Below are 19,465 nucleotides of genomic sequence, written 5' to 3'. Positions count from 1 at the left end.
TTTACTAAGAGTCAGCTAACCACATTTTAATCGGGTTTCCCGACTTTTTCCATTTAGCGCCGCAATTAACTGGAGTTTTTGGCGCACGGGAACGGCAACGACTTTCATGCAACACAAATCTGGGGTGTGGCCGTCGGACAACCCAACTGATTTGGACTAAGCGTGAGATTTAACATTCAAAATTGTGTCGCTAGCCATGCACTTACATGCACTGGGAAGAAGATGGAGAACTCTGGCGGACCTCAACGGGGAAGCGACACATGCAGGAAATAGGACGCACGATCTTAGTAAATCGCAGCAGCTCCGAATCCTCGCCGGAGAACACACCTCGGGGATTGCGACGGGTTGGGTAAGTAAATGTGCCCCAATAACTTGGCTCATTTAGTAAGGGTGACATGCACTTTTGTCATACTGTTCGCCTTTTTCTGGGCTAAAACGGCTTGCACATGTATTTAAGAAGTGGGTGTGTTGCGAATGTGTCGCCCGCGACCTTTTAGTGGCACAGCTGCGCTGGCTTCCATGCGACACAAATTAGGCAGCGTGCCGTTGGATTGTCCGACTGATTTGGATTGAGCGCAGTAAATAACTTTTAAATTGTGTCGCAAGCCCTAGCGCTTACATGCACCACTAACAAGATGGTAAAGTCTGTCTGACCTGAGCGGGGAAGCGACACATTCATGATTTCGGGCTCACAATCTTAGTGAATAGCCACACGCTGGATTATAGACACACAATGCGTCATATATCTTGCCTGAAACAAATGTTCTAGTTCAGATTTTTAAAACAAAAGCTTTTATTGCCATATATGGATTTTAGGAACCTCTATGAAATTCCACCTTCACATCTGCGATGTACGTCTGCATCTTTATACCATACCAGTCTTCTGCTGTGTACACTACATGTCATGTACAGATTATTGCCAGGTATCCCTCTATTATTAGGACCATCCTGAATTGTATATATTTATCCATTCTTTAAACTCATTCATAAAATGTAAAAAAAGACCTGCAGCAATGAATAAACTTCTTTCTGCTTGTCTTGCCACCAAATCTAAAGCAGAGCTTTCACACATAATAATTTGATGAAATATTTTAAATATGAGTCATATGATACTTAAAATGTTTAAAAATACAAAGGTTTCCTCTACCTATTTATATATCCTTTATATACTTTTTTTTCATCTATGCACATTAGAGGCACATTAGTAGGTCCATTCCTACTGTCATTATTCATTCAGGGCATTTTACAGGTTTATTACAACTTTCAGATCAGCTGGACATGATGGGACACATAACCCCTTTCAACAACAGTAATAAATAAAACATTGTAGCCCATCATTTGGGACAGATTTACAAATGCTGTCTAAACTGACAAGTCAGTTTAAAAATGTATCAGATTTATCATGTGGTACGATAAAGTTTCTTACAACTTTACATCTCTTATAAGCTGTCTTATTTTACATTCACAGAAAGTGTGGCTAGCTCACAGCCCCCATAGCCTTCTATTCTGCACGGTCACAGTGTGGTGAGGCCCAGTACATGTCACAAAATATAGAGCAGGGTCTATTCCTGCCCATTCTGTTGTGCCTGTTTGAGGCCCATAATTACAAGAAGGTAACACACTGAAGGGCATGTACCAGTCATGGCCAACTTATGACAATCGTGTTAGAGGTGGCAAGCTTGGAAGTTTTTCCTGATATCTGGAGGGAGGTGGGACAACTCTCATCTCAGCAGGATGCTGACACCATCTTTGACTTCCCTACCTGACAGCATCAGCATGCCGAGGTAGGGCAATTCTCCTGCTGAGAATGTGAACAGTGGGCATTTACATCCATTAATGAAGGCAGTTAGTTAGGCAGTGAAGCCAGAGCTGCCACTTGCACTAAATTTATAGCAGTCTTGTACCCATACAGCTGGCAACACTAGAACTTTGCCCCACAGTTGTCCTGTCAGAGGCAGATAGCTGGACCAAGGTGACTATAGGAGAGTCATCACACCCCAGCCACTATTTTATAGCAGCTACCAAAATCGCACCCTGCTGCCAATGTATCCACCACAGTTACCACTCAGCAATAATGAGGGAAGAGAACTTTTTCTTTATACAAAGTGTTGTTCAAGATTATCTAAAGCTGGAGCACCGAGCGGGATATACTTTTCCGCCCAAAAGCACCGGACCCTTATTGGAACATTTTTTATAAAGCATTCTCTCTTTTATTCAAGGAAAAAAAAGGCATGTCTTTGTCACTGTCAAGGATGCCACCGTGATCCATGTCTCAGATCGCGGGCACATCCTCTGTAGGCCACGCTCCTGCTGCTTCCTGAGGTAGCGCGCTCACTCAGCTATGGCGTGCGTGTGCCGACTCTCTAGGAACTGAAAGGGCCAGCATCCTCCTAATTGGCGCTGGCATTCCCGGCTCTACTACATAATTCAGCGGCTCCCAGCATCCCCTGTAGATCTTCAAGTAATTCTTCATGTGTTCCTGTGACGTTCCTGTACTCATGTGGAGGTCCTTTACTCCTGTGGCAGTCCTGTGTTCCTGTGGCGGTCCTGTATCCTGGTGGCCATCCAATGGTCCTGCCATCCCGAGGTTCTGCCATCCCGAGGTCCTGCCTACCTGCGGTCCTGTCTTCCCTGTGTCTCTACCTTGATTGCCACCGCGTGCCTAGTTGCACCCGTGGAGCGACCTGGTGGCTCCCTGCTGCAGCAAGACCATCCCGCTTTGCGGTGGGCTCTGGTGAAAACCAGGGGTCCACTTCGACTCGGCTCCCGGGTTGTGGCTAGTACCATCATACCCCGCGGTGGTCCAGGGAGTCCACTGACTTTAGCCCCAAGAGACTCTCCCACACCTCCGTGTGTGACAATCAGCATGAAAATGTAAGTGAGCTTAGCTCAAAAGTGATTTCCTTTCAAGGCATGCACTCACCAAATACTTTCATTTAAAGGGCCATTTCACATATCACTAATGTGCCCAATCAGTGCGCCTTCCCAATGCAAGTAAGTAACTTTATCATAAGGAAGGTGCTCCAGTGTTTTGTTTCCTGCTCAAAGCTTTGCATAACTGTGTTTACCTCAATTCCAATTTATTGTACCAATGCAGACCAGACCACTGAAGCCGATCACTGGCTTTACTGGTCACATTCTTTCCGTGCCACTGTCCCCACTGAAGAAAAGGCAACCCCAGAGTGGCAGATTTGGAGAACTGGGAAATTTGCCAAATGAGTAATATACTTCCACTGGGAATGATATCAAACAGTACCAGGTATGCTGGGACACAATTATTGCTAAATAATGGGTTTCAAATAATATGACTTCAAAAACCCCTATAGAAATAAAATGGTCCCTAGAATTCTAAAATTTTCTTGAAAATGTGAAAAAATGCTGTTCGATTTGTGATCTTTCTAGCATTGTAATAAAAGAAAAGGATACTTATAAAGTGACACCAACACAAAGCTGAGATATGGTAAATGTTACTTAGTCTTGCTATCCAAATTAGTTACTATCAGTTTTAAAAACAGAACATTTTGAAAAAAGCTATTTTTTTCAGAATTTTGGCCAAATTCACCTTTTTTTCATAAATAAATTCAAAATATATCAACCAAAATTTCTCACTAACTTGAAGTACAACATGTCATGAAACAACAGTCTCAAAACCAAGTGGGTAAGTGGAAGTGTGCAAAAGTGTCATATAAAAGTTTTGAAAAATAGGGCTTGGTTATGAAGGCACAAATGAGCTTGGTCACTTCTCAATTTCACTGAGGTTTTTAGGGCAGGGCATGTGTAAGAAAATGAAAGGAGGTTGTCTATTAAGAGTACAGAGGCAGAAGTAAAATTCCAATTTTAGCAGCATGGAGTAGTGCTAGAGTATATACATATTATAAATGTATAACTATATTTATGGTCGTGTCCAATGCAAAGTCATGAAGTTGGTTCCATTGCTACTGATCAATAAGTGACTTTTTTGTAATTGACCCCCTTTTTTTTTAGATGTTTCATTCATGACTGTTAAGAACATTGATGTTGATGATAATTAGAAATGTCTATTCCATGAGTTTCTGAATCAGCACTCACATCTAAACAATGCCAATCAGTAGACCAAGGAAAGGATTCCCTGTAGTGTGCAACACAAAAGTGTGACAACAGTCCAATTTCCCTGGTTATGCAAATAAAACTGACCTCTCCACAGGAGCTCTGTTTACTGGGAGAGCGGAAAGTGGTCCCTACCCTGAGACTTTACAGACATTTAATTTAGCAAAAACAAAACTATTAACTTGCTACTTCTTCAATTTTGTAATCGCCAGAGATATCTGCCACCCATTTATATTGAAAGGTTGATGTCATTTTAGTCTTAGGCTTGTATTACACAATTTCTGGACTGATGAGCAGTGATCAAAGAGGCATTCCCATCGTATGTATTTCTGACATATCCACAGGAGGTGGGATCCTCACCTATCTCGGAAACGCAACTGCCTTGTGCTCCTTCCCACGCCCAGATTGAATGAAGACTTTACTCCATTCATATTAATGGGAGTATTGAGTCTGTACACTCACCTATTTTCAACACTTCCATAGCTATACATTTGCAGCAAACTATCCATTCTGCAGTGCTGCAGGAAGAAGAACATTCAAATTCAATTTCTGAGATAGGTACGGGTCTTATGGATATGGCATAAATACAGAAGATGGGAATATCCCTTTAACTACATACTCGGGGGAGTTTATGACCCCACTTTACTACTGCAAAAATATTTTTAAACTCTTCTTGAGCTAAATTTATTGAGCAAATTGTGTTTTTGCAGTGCCTTTACTCTTTATTAATAAGGTGATAAGGACAATGCCATGGTGTAGGCAGGGTCACTGGCCTCATTTATCTTTATCTACACAATCTACAAGCTGGGGTAGATTTAATTTTAGGTGCCTGGACTATAGTGGTAAAAGATGACGCCCAATCATGTTTTTTTTCTTCCTGCTAATTTTCTATGTTATAACTCCCAATCTGGTAAACTGGTTATCATCTGCAGCAGCATAAACTATTGAACAGGTCTATTTCCAATGTTTATTCCATGTGGATTATTTACACCGAATGTGGATGAGATTAGGTAAAACCTGTCAACTTCCCTTCTATTGTAATTGCGATAAAATTTTGGAAAATCTGAAGACTACCATCCAATGTGGTCACTTCATTATATTACATATAATGGTACGGTAACACCCCCTAGAGCCTTTCAGACTCATTAGTGTAATTTTAAAGGTTGATTTTATAAGGAAAGAGGCGCTGGATAACAAATATAAAAGATTACCACAGTCACAGTGCCTGGATCTATGAGTAAGGCCAGTTGCACACTGGTCCGTAATGTGCCACGGACTTATCACAGTTCTGGAGACTGAACTCTGTGCATATTGATATATGATGCACAGAGTACTTGTTTCCCCGAGATGTAGTAAAGCCGACACTGTACCGTTGCATAAATTCCACAGAGCAGCATGATTTATTGATCTAATGTCATCTTCAGTGACCATTATTAAAAAGAAACAGTATCCACGGCAAGTTGTCAGCCTGCCAGAAGGTCTTCTGATGCTCAAGTGCTCTTATTGTATAAATGATTAACACTGATACTACAATGAAGGAGCCTTTGATTCAGCTTCAATTGCATAAGTGACCAGTCAGCTCCAAATCCACTAACACACAATTATCTTGGCCGTGCATTAGATTATCTACCTCTATTACATTGCAAAATAGGACATTTCCTGTCTCGACAAGAGAAAAATATCTGCACCTTCTTCCTTTCAATTCATAACATTTCACTAATGTATTGATGTTCAATTCAACTTCCTGGCAGGTTATGCAAATCTTCAGGATGTAGGTTAGGCTTACTAAATGTGTATGACTTATAGGAGAAAGTAATTTCCGATACTGTTACAATTACAAGTTTCCTATTTGCAAACTTTTATGTCACAATGTAATGTAACATTAGGAACTCTTCACAACTTGGTTTACACTTAATCAAATAAACCAATGAACATTTTTATATTACTTACATGGGTTTAAGAAAAAAAAAGTAATAGGCTGGGCACACATGGGTGCAGCAGTCCTGACTGCATTAGAAACTCTGATTTCTATGAGTTCAATTGTTAAAAAACAGCAGAATTTGTTACTACTGTACTGTACTTGATAGTTGGAGAGTGACCCCAATTATTTCTACTCTGCTGCCATGTACCAAGGCCAGTGCCATCCAAAGCTGTCATTGTAGTCATCCAAAAAGTTGTCAGAAGCTGAGAACTAGTGGCACAGGAGTGGTGTTTATTGTGGTGGCACAGGGGTGGTGTTTATTGTGGTGGCACAGGGGTGGTGTTTATTGTGGTGGCACATGCGTGGAGTTTATTGAGGTGGCACAGGAGTGGTGCTTGTTGTGGTGGCACATGACTGGAGTTTATTGTGGTGGCACATGAGTGGTGCTTATTGTGGTGGCACAGGAGTGGAGTTTATTGTGGTGGCACAGGAGTGGAGTTTATTGTGGTGGCACAGGAGTGGCGTTTATTGTGGTGGAACAGGAGTGGTGTTTATTGTGGTGGCACAGGAGTGGTGTTTATTGTGGTGGCACAGGAGTGGAGTTTATTGTGGTGGCACAGGAGTGGTGTTTATTGTGGTGGCACAGGAGTGGAGTTTATTGTGGTGGCACAGGAGTGGCGTTTATTGTGGTGGCACAGGAGTGGCGTTTATTGTGGTGGCACAGGAGTGGAGTTTATTGTGGTGGCACAGGAGTGGTGTTTATTGTGGTGGCACAGGAGTGGAGTTTATTGTGGTGGCACATGATTGGAGTTTATTGTGGTGGCACAGGAGTGGAGTTTATTGTGGTGGCACAGGAGTGGAGTTTATTGTGGTGGCACAGGAGTGGAGTTTATTGTGGTGGCACAGGAGTGGTGTTTATTGTGGTGGCACAGGAGTGGTGTTTATTGTGGTGGCACATGAGCACAGCGAGTTATGTGCTCTACATGATACTAGATGTGTGTGGGCACTGAGGACAATGGCACAGACAGGCGCCCGGGATTCCTGCACACACTTCAGGACAAAGGCTTGTGAGGGTGAACTTTAGCAGAGGCGTCGTGCTGAGGCCTGTGCCCCTGCCTGCTTCCTTCCTCTCCCCCTCCCCTCCTGTTTGCACTCGGCTGATCCACAGCGGAAATTCCTTTCCGTTTTTGTGAATGACAAACTCATTAACAATTCATCAACACAACCTGTTCCAGCCGGCCCGTCTCCAAGGCAACGAGCGCCCGGGCGGCTGTGATTGGTCGGCGCGCACAATGTATCCATTGAGACGTTGGCTGTTTGTATCCATTCAGTAGCTGCTGCCTGTGGCTGGGCCGCGCGGAGCTGATTGATCCTCACACAGAGGACGAGACGCGGGAGACGCGGGCACCATTCACACTCTCTCCCCCACAGACTCCCCGCTCCTTCCTCAATGATAGACAAGCTCAGGCCCGTGCAGCCCTCTGCAGACATGGCGGTCAGTAAGTCGGTGGCCTGGCTGAACGAGCAGCTGGAGCGGGCCAACGAGCGCCTCCTGCTCATGGACTGCAGACCGCAGGAGCTCTACGAGTCGTCCCACATCGAGGCGGCCATCAACGTCGCCATCCCGGGCATCATGCTGCGCCGCCTCAAGAAGGGCAACCTGCCCATCCGCTCGCTGTTTGCCCGCGGGGAGGACCGCGACACGTTCGCCCGGAGATGCGGCTCCGACACCGTCATCTTGTACGACGAGAACAGCAGCGACTGGAACGAGAACACGGGCGGAGACACGGTGCTGGGACTGCTGATGAAGAGGCTCAAGGACGAGGGCTGCAAAGCCTACTACCTGGAAGGTGAGTGTGCCCGGGAGCGGGGTGCCAGGGGAGAGGGGGGCACTGCACCCAGAAGAGAAAGGGGCGCTGTGCCCAGGAGCGGGATCCCAGGGGCGAGGGGGGCACTGCACCCAGAAGAGAAAGGGGCGCTGTGCCCAGGAGCGGGGTTCTCAGAAGCCAGGTGCCCAGGAGGGAATGGGGTGCTGTGCCCACAGAAGGGTTCTCATGAGAGAGGGGTGCTGCGCCCAGGAGAGGGGGTGCAACACCCTGGGAAAAGGGGGGCACTGCACCCAGATGCCCAGAAGAGTATGATGTGCCCATAGAGGGGTTCTCATTATAGAGAGTGGTGCTGCGCCCAGGAGAGGGGGATGCAACACCTGGAAAAAGGGGGGGCAATGCACCCAGAAGCCAGATGCCCTGAAGAGAAGGGGGTGATGTGCCCACAGAGGGGTTCTCATTAGAGAGGGGTGCTGTGTCCAGGGGGGGGGGGGACACTGCACTCAGGAGCGGGTACCCAGGAAAGGAGACACCATACACACTGGAGTCTGCACCATAAGGCAGAGACCTCCTCTAGATCTGATCATACAGGATTTATCACTGTTATGTGTCACAGCCATCAGCAATTCTGGGTAATATTTATGCAGTATGACCCCATTACTGGTCTCCCTTTCCTTGAGCATGGCTTTCCTAGTTCTATTCGTGACGTGTAAGATTCTGGATAGCCGGAAAGGTTTACAGATTATTTCCCTGGTGATTATCAGTGGCCTTGTCGTGTGGCTACCTGCATTATGGGGTGGATATCTTTTCTAACTGCTGCCCAGCCATTGATAGGTTCAAAGTCTTATGTATGAAGGTCAACCAAATCTGCATTACACATAGACCAGAGCCGGTCCTTTCTACAACTGTAGAAAGATTTTGTAGGGAGTGGGGGTGCATCCATTATCTTACCACGGAAGCTCTTTTGCGAATATAATGGCACTCTATAAATAAAAATGATTGTTATTATGGATCTGATAGTTATCAACTTTACTATAATCTATAGATTCATAAACTAATTTTTTTTTTTTTTTTCTTTCCATTTCAGGTGGTTTTAACAAATTCCAGGCAGAGTTCCCCATCCATTGTGAAACAAACCTGGATAGTTCATGCAGCAGCAGTTCTCCTCCAGTCTTGGGTTTGGGAGGACTTCGCATCAGCTCAGATTCTTCATCTGATATTGAATCTGATATTGACCGGGACCCCAACAGTGCCACAGACTCTGATGGTAGCCCCCTTTCTAATACACAGCCTTCATTCCCAGTTGAAATACTGCCCTATTTGTACCTTGGATGTGCCAAGGATTCCACCAACCTGGATGTTTTAGAAGAATTTGGCATTAAATACATTCTTAATGTCACCCCAAACTTGCCTAATCTCTTTGAAAATGCTGGAGAATTCAGATACAAACAGATTCCCATATCGGACCACTGGAGCCAAAACCTTTCTCAGTTTTTCCCTGAAGCGATCTCCTTTATTGGTAAGTTGTGATATTTCAAGATGTTTACTGTAGACTTGTGACTTTCCCTTTAAACTCTCTGTAGAGCCTTGAAGCTGTGAACTTTCATCTGCCTAGCACAGTGCAATGGTAATATGAGCACGACAGGAAGAGAAATTTGGCTGGAAGCCATGTAGAACTTAATCTCTAAGCATTGTAGTCCGTTTCCTCTTACAAAGGAACCCATTTTAGAGCAATGTTGACATCCTGTTCCTCTTAATGGACTGTCCCCTGTGACTTCCCTCGTTCTTATGAAATGTCTGAATAAACCCATTGTTGACTGCAGTTTTAAGGATTTTTTTTTTGTCATAATTGACAAAGCGGGGAGGGGAAATAAAGCCACATTTCTTACTTTAACTTGCTGACCGGGAGGGTTGTGTCTTTTATAGGATTTGTTTTTAGCCCTTGGGCCCCTCTAGTGGTTGGATGTGCTGATACATATGGGACTGATATTTTGGCCTCGTGATATCTATCTCTGGCCAATTTTTATTCTCTTGACCATAGCATGGGCTAGTCTACAATTATTTATGTGATCTCAAAAATGTGCAGGTTTTGTTGCAAGGAAACTAATGTTCTGTTTTCACTTTTTTTTTTTTTTTTTTTTTTTTTTTTTTTTTTTTTTTAGATGAAGCGCGAGGTAAAAGTTGTGGTGTTCTGGTCCACTGCTTGGCTGGAATCAGTCGGTCTGTGACAGTAACTGTGGCTTATCTCATGCAGAAGCTGAACCTTTCCATGAATGATGCGTACGACATAGTCAAGATGAAGAAATCCAACATCTCACCAAACTTTAACTTCATGGGCCAGCTTCTGGATTTTGAAAGGACATTAGGTCTTAGTAGTCCTTGTGACAATAGAGTCCCCCCTCAGCAGTTGTATTTCACAAGTCCAGCCAATCAAAATGTCTTTAAAGTAGATTCTTTGCAATCCACGTGAGACAGTTTATTGGGTGTTCTGGTGATAATCATTCCTTAAAAGAAATGTTTCTCTTTAAAATCTGTCAAGAGTCTTTTGACAGCTGTCATTGCTTGTAGGAGGTCATACCTGTGAATCAAGATTCTTAAAGTTGCAGTAGGCGAGATGGTTACTGTATCTAGAGCATGGAGAAGGCCTTGGAATGACTTTGGAAGCTTACATGAGAGCACTGCCTTAGAAATGTTGTGGCTTAAGATCCAAAAAGTAACGATGGACTTGTATTAATCCATAAAAGCTATGGATGAACATTTTATATACGTCCGTCTTCTGTGAAGACTGGTCCTCCTGAACGTTGAAGGAGCCAAAGAAAAGCATTTGAACTTCTGATGAATTTGAAGTACTCGGCTTTGTTTTTAATTCAGATCTACAAAGTTCTGTACATATCCACTTTTATATGTAGCACTGTTGATATTTTTACGTATATATAAAGAGGTGGACTGAACTTTTCCTAAGTGTAGCTGATATGGTCTTGGAAGAGGAATCCACAACTTCAGGCATTTCTACTTTTCTCTATCATGGCAGCTGTACATTTTGCAGCAAGGACAATTTGTAACGCTTCTACACTCTACATTAGTAGAGTTGTCAAATTACAATTGTAATTCTCAATTGCATTATTGTAACTTTTTTTGCCTGAGCTTTGTGAACCACATGTTGGTTTTCATGTAAAATCTTTTAATTCTGAAATTTCTTAATGTGAATTACCTCTGACCTTAGGGAGTCTTGCCTCGAATATTATATGGTATGTATGAGATCTTTTCTGGACTGTGTAAACTGGAAGTATGTATGTACCAGTGACTTGCGAAGCCTAGATTGCACATTTATTGCCAATAAGGGAGATTCTTGCTCTCCCAAATGTCCACGGAGTAAAGTTTTAAAATGAAATTTATTATAGATCTTTAAATTATTAATAAATCACTATTTTGTTTATTGAATTTTTGAAGTTTGATTGTTTCCTGTCTTTATGCTGTATATCACTGCTGAACTACTGGCTTTGGGAGTGATTAAGGTAAGCTTAAACATGCGTATTAACTGCCTGTATACCAGCCTTAAACTTTTTCTTGTATATAGGGATATCGGGACCCTCAATATACATGGTGCGGTAAATTCAGTAGAACTGCATGGGAGTTCAGGTGTTACCACTTGTATAAAGACTGTTAACCTGAGCAATAATTTGCCTGCATTAAAAACAAACCCCCAAAATCAATAGCTCTTGAGATGTAGAACAACTTTGCCTGTTATCTTTGCTTATATCCAGCAATTTCTTTGCTATACCCCATCAGATAATCTCAGTAACTCCTTCCCCTGTCTGTGCTGACAAGCCCTGGAGACTGTCCTACAAACAACTCTAGGAGGAAGTCATGTGACCAAGCTCTCTGTGAACAGGGTGTTCAGTGCTGTGGATACAGATGTCTCTTACACAGAATAGTGAGATGCATGTCCTCCATCCCTGTCTGTGACAGAACTATTTTACACTCCACCTTGTACTCAGCACTGTTAACCCTATACACTTCATGTAACTTTCTACCACTTACTACATGTTCCTCCAAGTGATGGACAATGCCAGGTTACTTGCTATATACATCCTGTATGTGCACTATGCAGTGTTCAGTAGATTTTCTTGTAGGAATCTTGCTGGATTTGCTGCTAAATTACTTTGAGAACACAATAGGCTTCACAGCAAGTACAGGAAGGGTTTATTCTTCACACACTATCTTTGGAAAGAAATGGTTGAGAAGCACATTATCTACATCAAAATGCATTGCAACAGCTGGAGAGATATGCCTAGTTAAATTTATGTTTAAAAATTGTAACTGTTAACATTACATTTAGTGTTTTCTTTAACTCAAATGTCCACTAATTTAATTCCAGTAAATCTCTTCAGCTGTTGCAATGCTTTTTGAAATGCATGCACTAAAGGCCTTATGTGCCCACACCCTAAATGGCAAAGCTTGCTATAAGATATCATTGTAAAAGGCCTCACATCTGTTGGTTATTCAACCTGCATAGTGAGAACTAGGACCATGTGTGTTGTCTACCCTCCTCCCCTAAATTAGAAGAACCATAGCTTGAATTCCAATGGTGTCCCTTGCACAAAACCAATACAGGCAGATTTAATTGATTCCTTTATTTATATAGGGCACACAGATTATGCAGCGCTACATAGCCAAATCGGTCCATTTACTAATCTTGTTGAAATGACACCATACAAACCTGGACTAGAAGGTCCTAATAGGCTTGATGTTTTTAGTTTTTAGTGTGCTCATGCACACAGCTGTGAATCTCACAGCCCAGTGCATGTGAGGATTGCCAGAGATGCAAAAGATAGAGCAAGTCCTAATCCTGCCGGGCAGTGATCTTCAATGGCCATCTGTGCGTGAGCTGAGGACGCCCACAGCTGACACACAGGATGCACAGGGCCATAGCCATTTGTATATGTATAGCCTCTTCAGATATATCCTTCTACTGAAGTGGGATAATACTGCCTCTTAGCTTGCCATGTTGGAGCTACAACTTTGAGTATTTTATTTTTTCTACAACCAAAAAAAAAAGTGCTAAAATAGAGGTGCCTGGCATGAAGCAGTTCTCTACTAGAAACTGATTACCCTTCTTGTCCTGGCCCACAAATGATATTCAATGTGATGGATTGTCTGACTGTAAAGTATAAAATGCTGAAAGACTTCATTTCATTGCTGCTGTGCCTTTGAGCAAATTGGGGTGTAACATTTTATTTTCTACAGGCCTGTGTCTGTAGTGAATACAAGATACTTCTGATCTATATCTCACCAAGTTTATATGTTGAAAAACAGGATGCATTAAAAAATACTAAAGGCAAGTTGGACAGCAGCATTTTACACTGAGACTGGTATTCCCATTGTAGCTATTCACAAGGTGTTGAGGTTACAGAAACCGCCAAACACCGTTCTTGTATGTCCCATAAGGGCGCTGTCCCACATTGCGTTTGCAAACGCAGACAAAACCGCGCCCACCGGGGGCGGTCCGATCACATCAGCGTTTCTAAGGAAACGCCTGCGATCGAGTACGAGCCGCCGGTGTTTGGCGTTAAATTAATGCAAAACACCGGTGGCTCGTTCCCGATCGCAGGCGTTTCCATAGAAACGCCGATGTGTTCGGACCGCCCCGGTGGGCTTGCAAACGCAATGTGGGACAGCGCCCTAAAGGTAAATGGAGTACCGGAAACTCTGCAGCTTGTTGTGTAACAATGGTTCTGTAACTCTTATTCAACTCAATGAGAGTTGTGGTTTTGGTAGAACTGCCGCATTTGTCAGTTTTCGTAACTTTGTCCACCTCAGTGTAACTAGGTTGAGAAGCAAGAGCTCCGTTTAATGCTGACCAGGCTTTTTTCATGTGTTCTTGCTTTTTAACGTACCTATACATTCAGCAGGTAGTCATTGCTGCAGCCAGACTGCTAGGGCATCTCAGGACCAATTTTTGACTGCCACACAGCTGGTTACTGGTTGGCCCCCTACCTTTTTTTATACAGGGAGTGGCTGCACTCAAATTTATTTTTTTCAGGGACCAGGTCTGGTAATCCCTTTACCATGGCCCCTAAAAAAAAAAAAAAAAATGTGTGCCCTGCAAATACTCCATTTCTAACCTCAACCTATATAATGTCCAATTTCCCACAGCCCCTGATCTAAAATGCCGCCTTTCCTGTAGCCCCCCCTTCATAGTACCCCTTTTTCTGTAGCCTCTTCCATAACACCTCTCTTTTCTGTAGCCTCTTGTTGCATAACCCCTCCCTTTTCTGGAGCCCCCTTTTTGTTGTCTACCTTTACAAGAAGGGGGCTACAGAAAATGGGATATGACAACACTCATTTTTCTATAGCAGCCCCCTAAACACTTATAATGTCTTTGTCTTTTCACTGCGAGTAAAAAAAAAAAAAAAGCCATATACGAGTATAATCCAAAGCACCTAATTTTACCAAAAAAGGGGGAAAATGTATTGAGTAATAAGCCATGGGGGGATTTCTATGTGTTTCATTGCTGTGGAATGTGCTGTTTTGATTGTCAGCTACCTTTTGTTTGCTGTAAAGGGGTTAAATGACATGAGCCTCAGGAAAATAGTTACCTGCTGTGAAGAACTGTGAAAGTGGGCTGTGGAGAAATTTAACAACCCTGATCTTGTTTTATGTGTCTTCCTTGCTTGGCATCTATATCCTGTTATGTTCAAAGTACAGATTTGCTAGCAGCTCCGGCAATTTCCTGTCCAGCTGTATCTCAAGTTTTTTTTTTTAAATTTAAATATGGACTGCAGATAATTTTAGCCAGAGTTTCCTCTTTGTGGATTATTAATCTTGTTCCCTCGAAGAACTTGCATGCATGTTCATACAGCTCTGCACAAATCAACAGATGGCTCTTCTACCTCCATTTCCTCTTGATTCGCAGAGGGTTTTATTTTCTTCGTCAGCCTACTTCTGAAATTAACAGTGTTGGTGAGAAGCCATATGCCATTACTGCAATTGGAGAGGATTGGCTGTCAGTTGAAGATGTCTCTCCAGGGTCTTAGTATGAACTAAACCTGTTGAGTTTCTTTGAGCCTCACTTTAACAGTGTGCATTCTGCCTTTATGTTCTTAACAAATCACCTAGTGCTGCTGCATGTTCTCCACCTTATTTGTTTTTTGTTTTTTTTGGTCACAGGATTGATCAGAAATTGGAATTAAAAATCTATTTAGCAGGCTGTAAAGTCCTATTAAGCCACGTTAAAGCACGTATAAGATTCATACCCAATACCATTAAATAGCGATATATGATCTACAGAGTCCCTTCTTCCCAGGTTAACAGCAATGTCAAACTTATCAGCTTTTTCCCCTTTTTCAGTGCGTTAAAAATATGCATGCGTTATTTGACGGACTGCTCAAAAACGTATTCAAAACGCCACCTGTGCCATCATTTGTGTGAGGGTGGTTTCACATTGGCTTTTTTTTTTTTCACATCTGTGATTTTTTAACAACCCTTTTTGGCTTATGGACACATACATATTGGTTTTCTCTTCCTGGGCTGCCTCCAGGACCCAAGAAAAGGCTAGTCCCCGGTTGGGGATGTTGCAATTGCGTAGTGTTTTTTGATGTGTTTTTCACGCATTCCAAAGGCTTCAGACTTGATCACATGCTAAGGTTACATTGTGTTTTAGCAGATACAGTGGAAACACAATGTAACCTTGGCATTTGATCAAGGTTGAAGCCTTGGGAATGGGTCAAAAACGCATCCAAAAATTGTGCCGCAACGCACCGTGTGAATGTCCCCTCAGTGATTCTTTTCAATGAGCTTTTTTTTTTTTTTTTACTTAATAAGTATAAATTTTTTCCCACAGTACAGCAAAATATACTCATATCTTTATGCAGGTGAGTTTTCAAATAAATACAACAATCACTAATCACTACAAATATGACTATATACATACTACCAAATACCAAGACCCGTATCTTTTCAATAAGCATATATACTGTGATTCCCCCTCAATCCACCCCCCTTAGGTCCACTGGCAACAGGAATGAGAAGAGAGGAAAAAGAAGAAGAAAAAAGCTTTTTCACACTTCACTAATTTTCACCACAGCGAAAAATATATCTGATCAGTTGAGAATGAATCTGGGCTTTTTGTGTTTACTGACAACCATGGATCAGTGGAAAAAAATAAAGTGTGAAAAGGCCCACTGAAAAGAATTGTTCAGTAAGGCATCAGTGAAAAATCACTGAAGCCAGGAAGAGAAAAACAACCTGTATGTGTCCATAAGCCAACACGGTTTCAGTGAAAAATCACTGATGTTAAAAAAAAAAAAAAAAAATGTTAAACCACCCTCAGATACATTTACTTCCTTGCAGTGCCGCCTCCTGTCTGTTCTCATCAGACACTTCTCTTTGTAACCAATAATATATCAGGTGAGTATCCCATTGTCATCTGTACTATGTCTGCCTGCTGGGAGCTTAAACATTGCTACACCCGAATTAATTCTAACATATATATATGTGTCTTTTATATATTGTAGGGATTCAGCAGAAACGGTCAGGGTCAGCAGTGACAGCTTTCTCAGCAGGTTGAAGGTCCAAACTGTGCATTTATTTTGCAAATATCCAGCAGTAAACAAACACATAAAACCAAATCCTATCCCTGTTCGGCTCTAATTACACATCAGGATACCTCGCTCTCCTAGTGCAGGCCTAATACCTTGAACCCCAACAATTTCACAACGTCCTTATTTTGCACAGATCTCAAGCAGGTGGCCTGCTACCAGCCTTACTTCCCCCATACTGACATTCTGTGCAATGCATGTCATCCCCACTGATGATCTCAGCAAGTCTCACCTAAGAACATCCTGGTCTAGGGTTGTGGACAGGAAGACTCCCACTACCAGCCTACCCTCCAGTCCAAGAAATGCAGCCCATGTAACTCTAAAGAAAAAAGCCTTAACAGACTAGGTTCTACTAAAGCAAGGGAGATATACACTCCTTCCAAAATCTTACCATACACTTTACCATTAACGGGGTTCTAATGTATGCTCACCAAAGTTATCATTTTTATATCATTTTTATTTATTTTTTTATCATTCTTTTATTGTAAAAAGTCAGATAAATCAACAAGCAAGACATATGTGGGTGCTCACAGGCATATCATTGGTAGCAATGTAATAATTCTTAATGGTCTATTTCGGCCTGATTTATCAGTAAAAAGTTGATCAGTTTTGAGCAACCTCTTCTAAACATTTCCCTTCTCCAGCAGTGGCGCAAAAATATCTGAACTCTTACGATAAATCAGCAGCTCATATCTGCAATGGGCCCAAAAAAGTTACAAATACAAGAGGAAAAAAAAAATTAGAAAAATGACCCCCACTGACGTTTATATTCCAATGGACTAGGGATATAATGAATTGGGTAACAATTGTGGGCATGCCTCTTTATGTTGGTCATACATTAGGTATTTTGATAGGTGACAGTATTTGTTTAAGGCCAGATTCAGACTGTACGACTGTGATCAGTCCAGGATCATGGAACGTGAAAAGTGCTATGTATTGAGATATGACACATGGAGTACAGTGTTGGCTCTGCTGCATATCGCGAATGTAGGAACTTTGTGCATCATATATCAAGTTCCATCCCTGGGATTGTAGTCAGTCCGTTGCTTGGCATATTTAACAGACTGATTCCGGACAATGTGAATATGGTCGCTTCCACTGATATGCAGCAGGGCCAACACTGTAATGATTACAATTTCGGCTTTGTTCCATTTAGGGGAAGCAGGAACTCCAATCCCAGCAGTGTAGTCAAGGTATTTATCGTGATCACAGACAGTGTGAATACATCCTAAGGTCTAAGCTTACATTGATAAAATGCAGATATGTTTTTGGCACGATAACTGCCTTTAGTTAAATCAGTTATGCACATCATGTTAGAGTGATATATTGCATGGTGAAGCATCAGTGGACAATCAAGCGTGTCTAATATATGTAGTTACATTGTTCAAAGTGCATTTTAAAATAGACATGTGCAGTATGGACACATCCAAGATTCCAGTTTTTCTATTGAATATATACTCTTTTCGCTCTTACACTCTCTAAATCTCATCATCTTTTCTCCCAACCTCACCTATCAATGACAGTTAATGGCTTTCCATTTTTCTCCAGTCATGGGTTGTAACATAGCATTTGATTCCACCCATGCAAGCCCTTACCAAATCCTGTCTCCTCCACCACAAACATTTCATATATCCATTATTTCCTCAACCTGTCCTGATAATCCCAGCCTGGACTTATGCAACATTTTTCTATATGGCCTCCCCTCTAATGACCTCCACTGAAATTATGTAAACTCCTGCAAGAAGGGTCCTCACTTCTTTCAATGATTCATCTTTTACCTTGGTTGTACCTACTAATCTTTAACATTTGTAACATTGCCCATATTTTCTACATGATCTATTTTTATAACTGCTGCTGGAATTTCTGGGATCCTCAGTATCTAAATGAGGATATGGTACGTTGCTGTTTCCAAGCAACAAATAAATCCTTGGCTTCTAACATTTACATTTGACTAGTGACCTGTATTAGTAAAAAAAAATCCCATCAGCATTAAAGGTATAAAAAAAAGCTCCTTGCATCTTCTATGGTAAAGCATCATCACCTTACATTCACCTTACACCAGATAGGGCAGACATTGCTACCCTAGACAAAAGCTTAGTAAATGTTCTGAAGCTATCAGAAACACATTTTGCAGGATGTTGTATGACTGTCTTTAGGAAATGTAGTATTTTAGACATGCAATTTTCGATTAATATAAATGTCACAATGAAGTATAGGTGCACATAATTGATAGTATGGGCACTTTACTTAACACCGTACTCTCTCAAAAATAGCAGGGTTCTCTGCTGGTTCTCTGGGCTGAAGTAGAGTGGGTTCTTAAGGTCCTAAAATTGATAACAGGACATCCACATACCATGCGTCATTTATAATGCTGGTGTCTGCTAATGTGTCCAAGGAACATTAGGGTGTCCCTTAAAGGAAACCTACCACTTGTAGTGGCAGGTTTCCGATGGCAATACCGGGCACCAGCTCAGGGTGAGCTGGTGCCGGAGCTTATTTTAGTTAGTGTTTTAAACCGCGGTATCGCGGTTTAAAACACTTTTTAAACGCTATAGCCGGCGCAGGCAGGTACGCGTTCGGCGCTTACCGTGCACGCGGCTCTCATTCACTTCCTATGTAGCCGCGCGCACGGTAAGCGCCGAGCGCGTACCTGCCTGCGCCGGCTATAGCGTTTAAAAAGTGTTTTAAACCGCGATACCGCGGTTTAAAACACTAACTAAAATAAGCTCCGGCACCAGCTCACCCTGAGCTGGTGCCCGGTATTTCCATCGGAAACCTGCCACTACAAGTGGTAGGTTTCCTTTAACCCTGGAGTTTGATCATTAGATAGGAATTTAATCTTAGCCACAAGTTCCCCAGGCACTTTTTCTGCCCTAATATTATAAAATCTATCTATATATCTAATATTTATCTATCTGAAGTATATTGTGCCATCATATTCTTCAGCATTTTACAGATTATGGGGTACTTACACAACAAATAAAAATAAGACATTACAGAGCAACAACAATGGACAGATGAAACAATGGGAA

General features: G+C 42.2%; 1 protein-coding gene across 1 annotated transcript; it reads left to right on the top strand.

The window, feature by feature from the left end:
• Positions 1–7,308: 7,308 nt before the first annotated feature.
• Positions 7,309–11,274, top strand: DUSP6 (dual specificity phosphatase 6). The gene is made up of 3 exons (XM_072146536.1): positions 7,309–7,857; positions 8,921–9,352; positions 9,996–11,274. The coding sequence occupies exons 1-3, from the start codon at positions 7,458–7,460 to the stop codon at positions 10,301–10,303; spliced, it is 1,140 nt and encodes a 379-aa protein (XP_072002637.1). The 5' UTR covers positions 7,309–7,457; the 3' UTR covers positions 10,304–11,274.
• The last annotated feature ends 8,191 nt before the right edge of the window (positions 11,275–19,465 follow it).

Source organism: Engystomops pustulosus, chromosome 4 (genome assembly GCF_040894005.1).
Source record: "Engystomops pustulosus chromosome 4, aEngPut4.maternal, whole genome shotgun sequence".
Lineage (NCBI taxonomy): Eukaryota > Metazoa > Chordata > Amphibia > Anura > Leptodactylidae > Engystomops > Engystomops pustulosus.
Note: the sequence above shows the minus strand (reverse complement) of the source record. Positions and strands in the feature narration are given on the sequence as shown.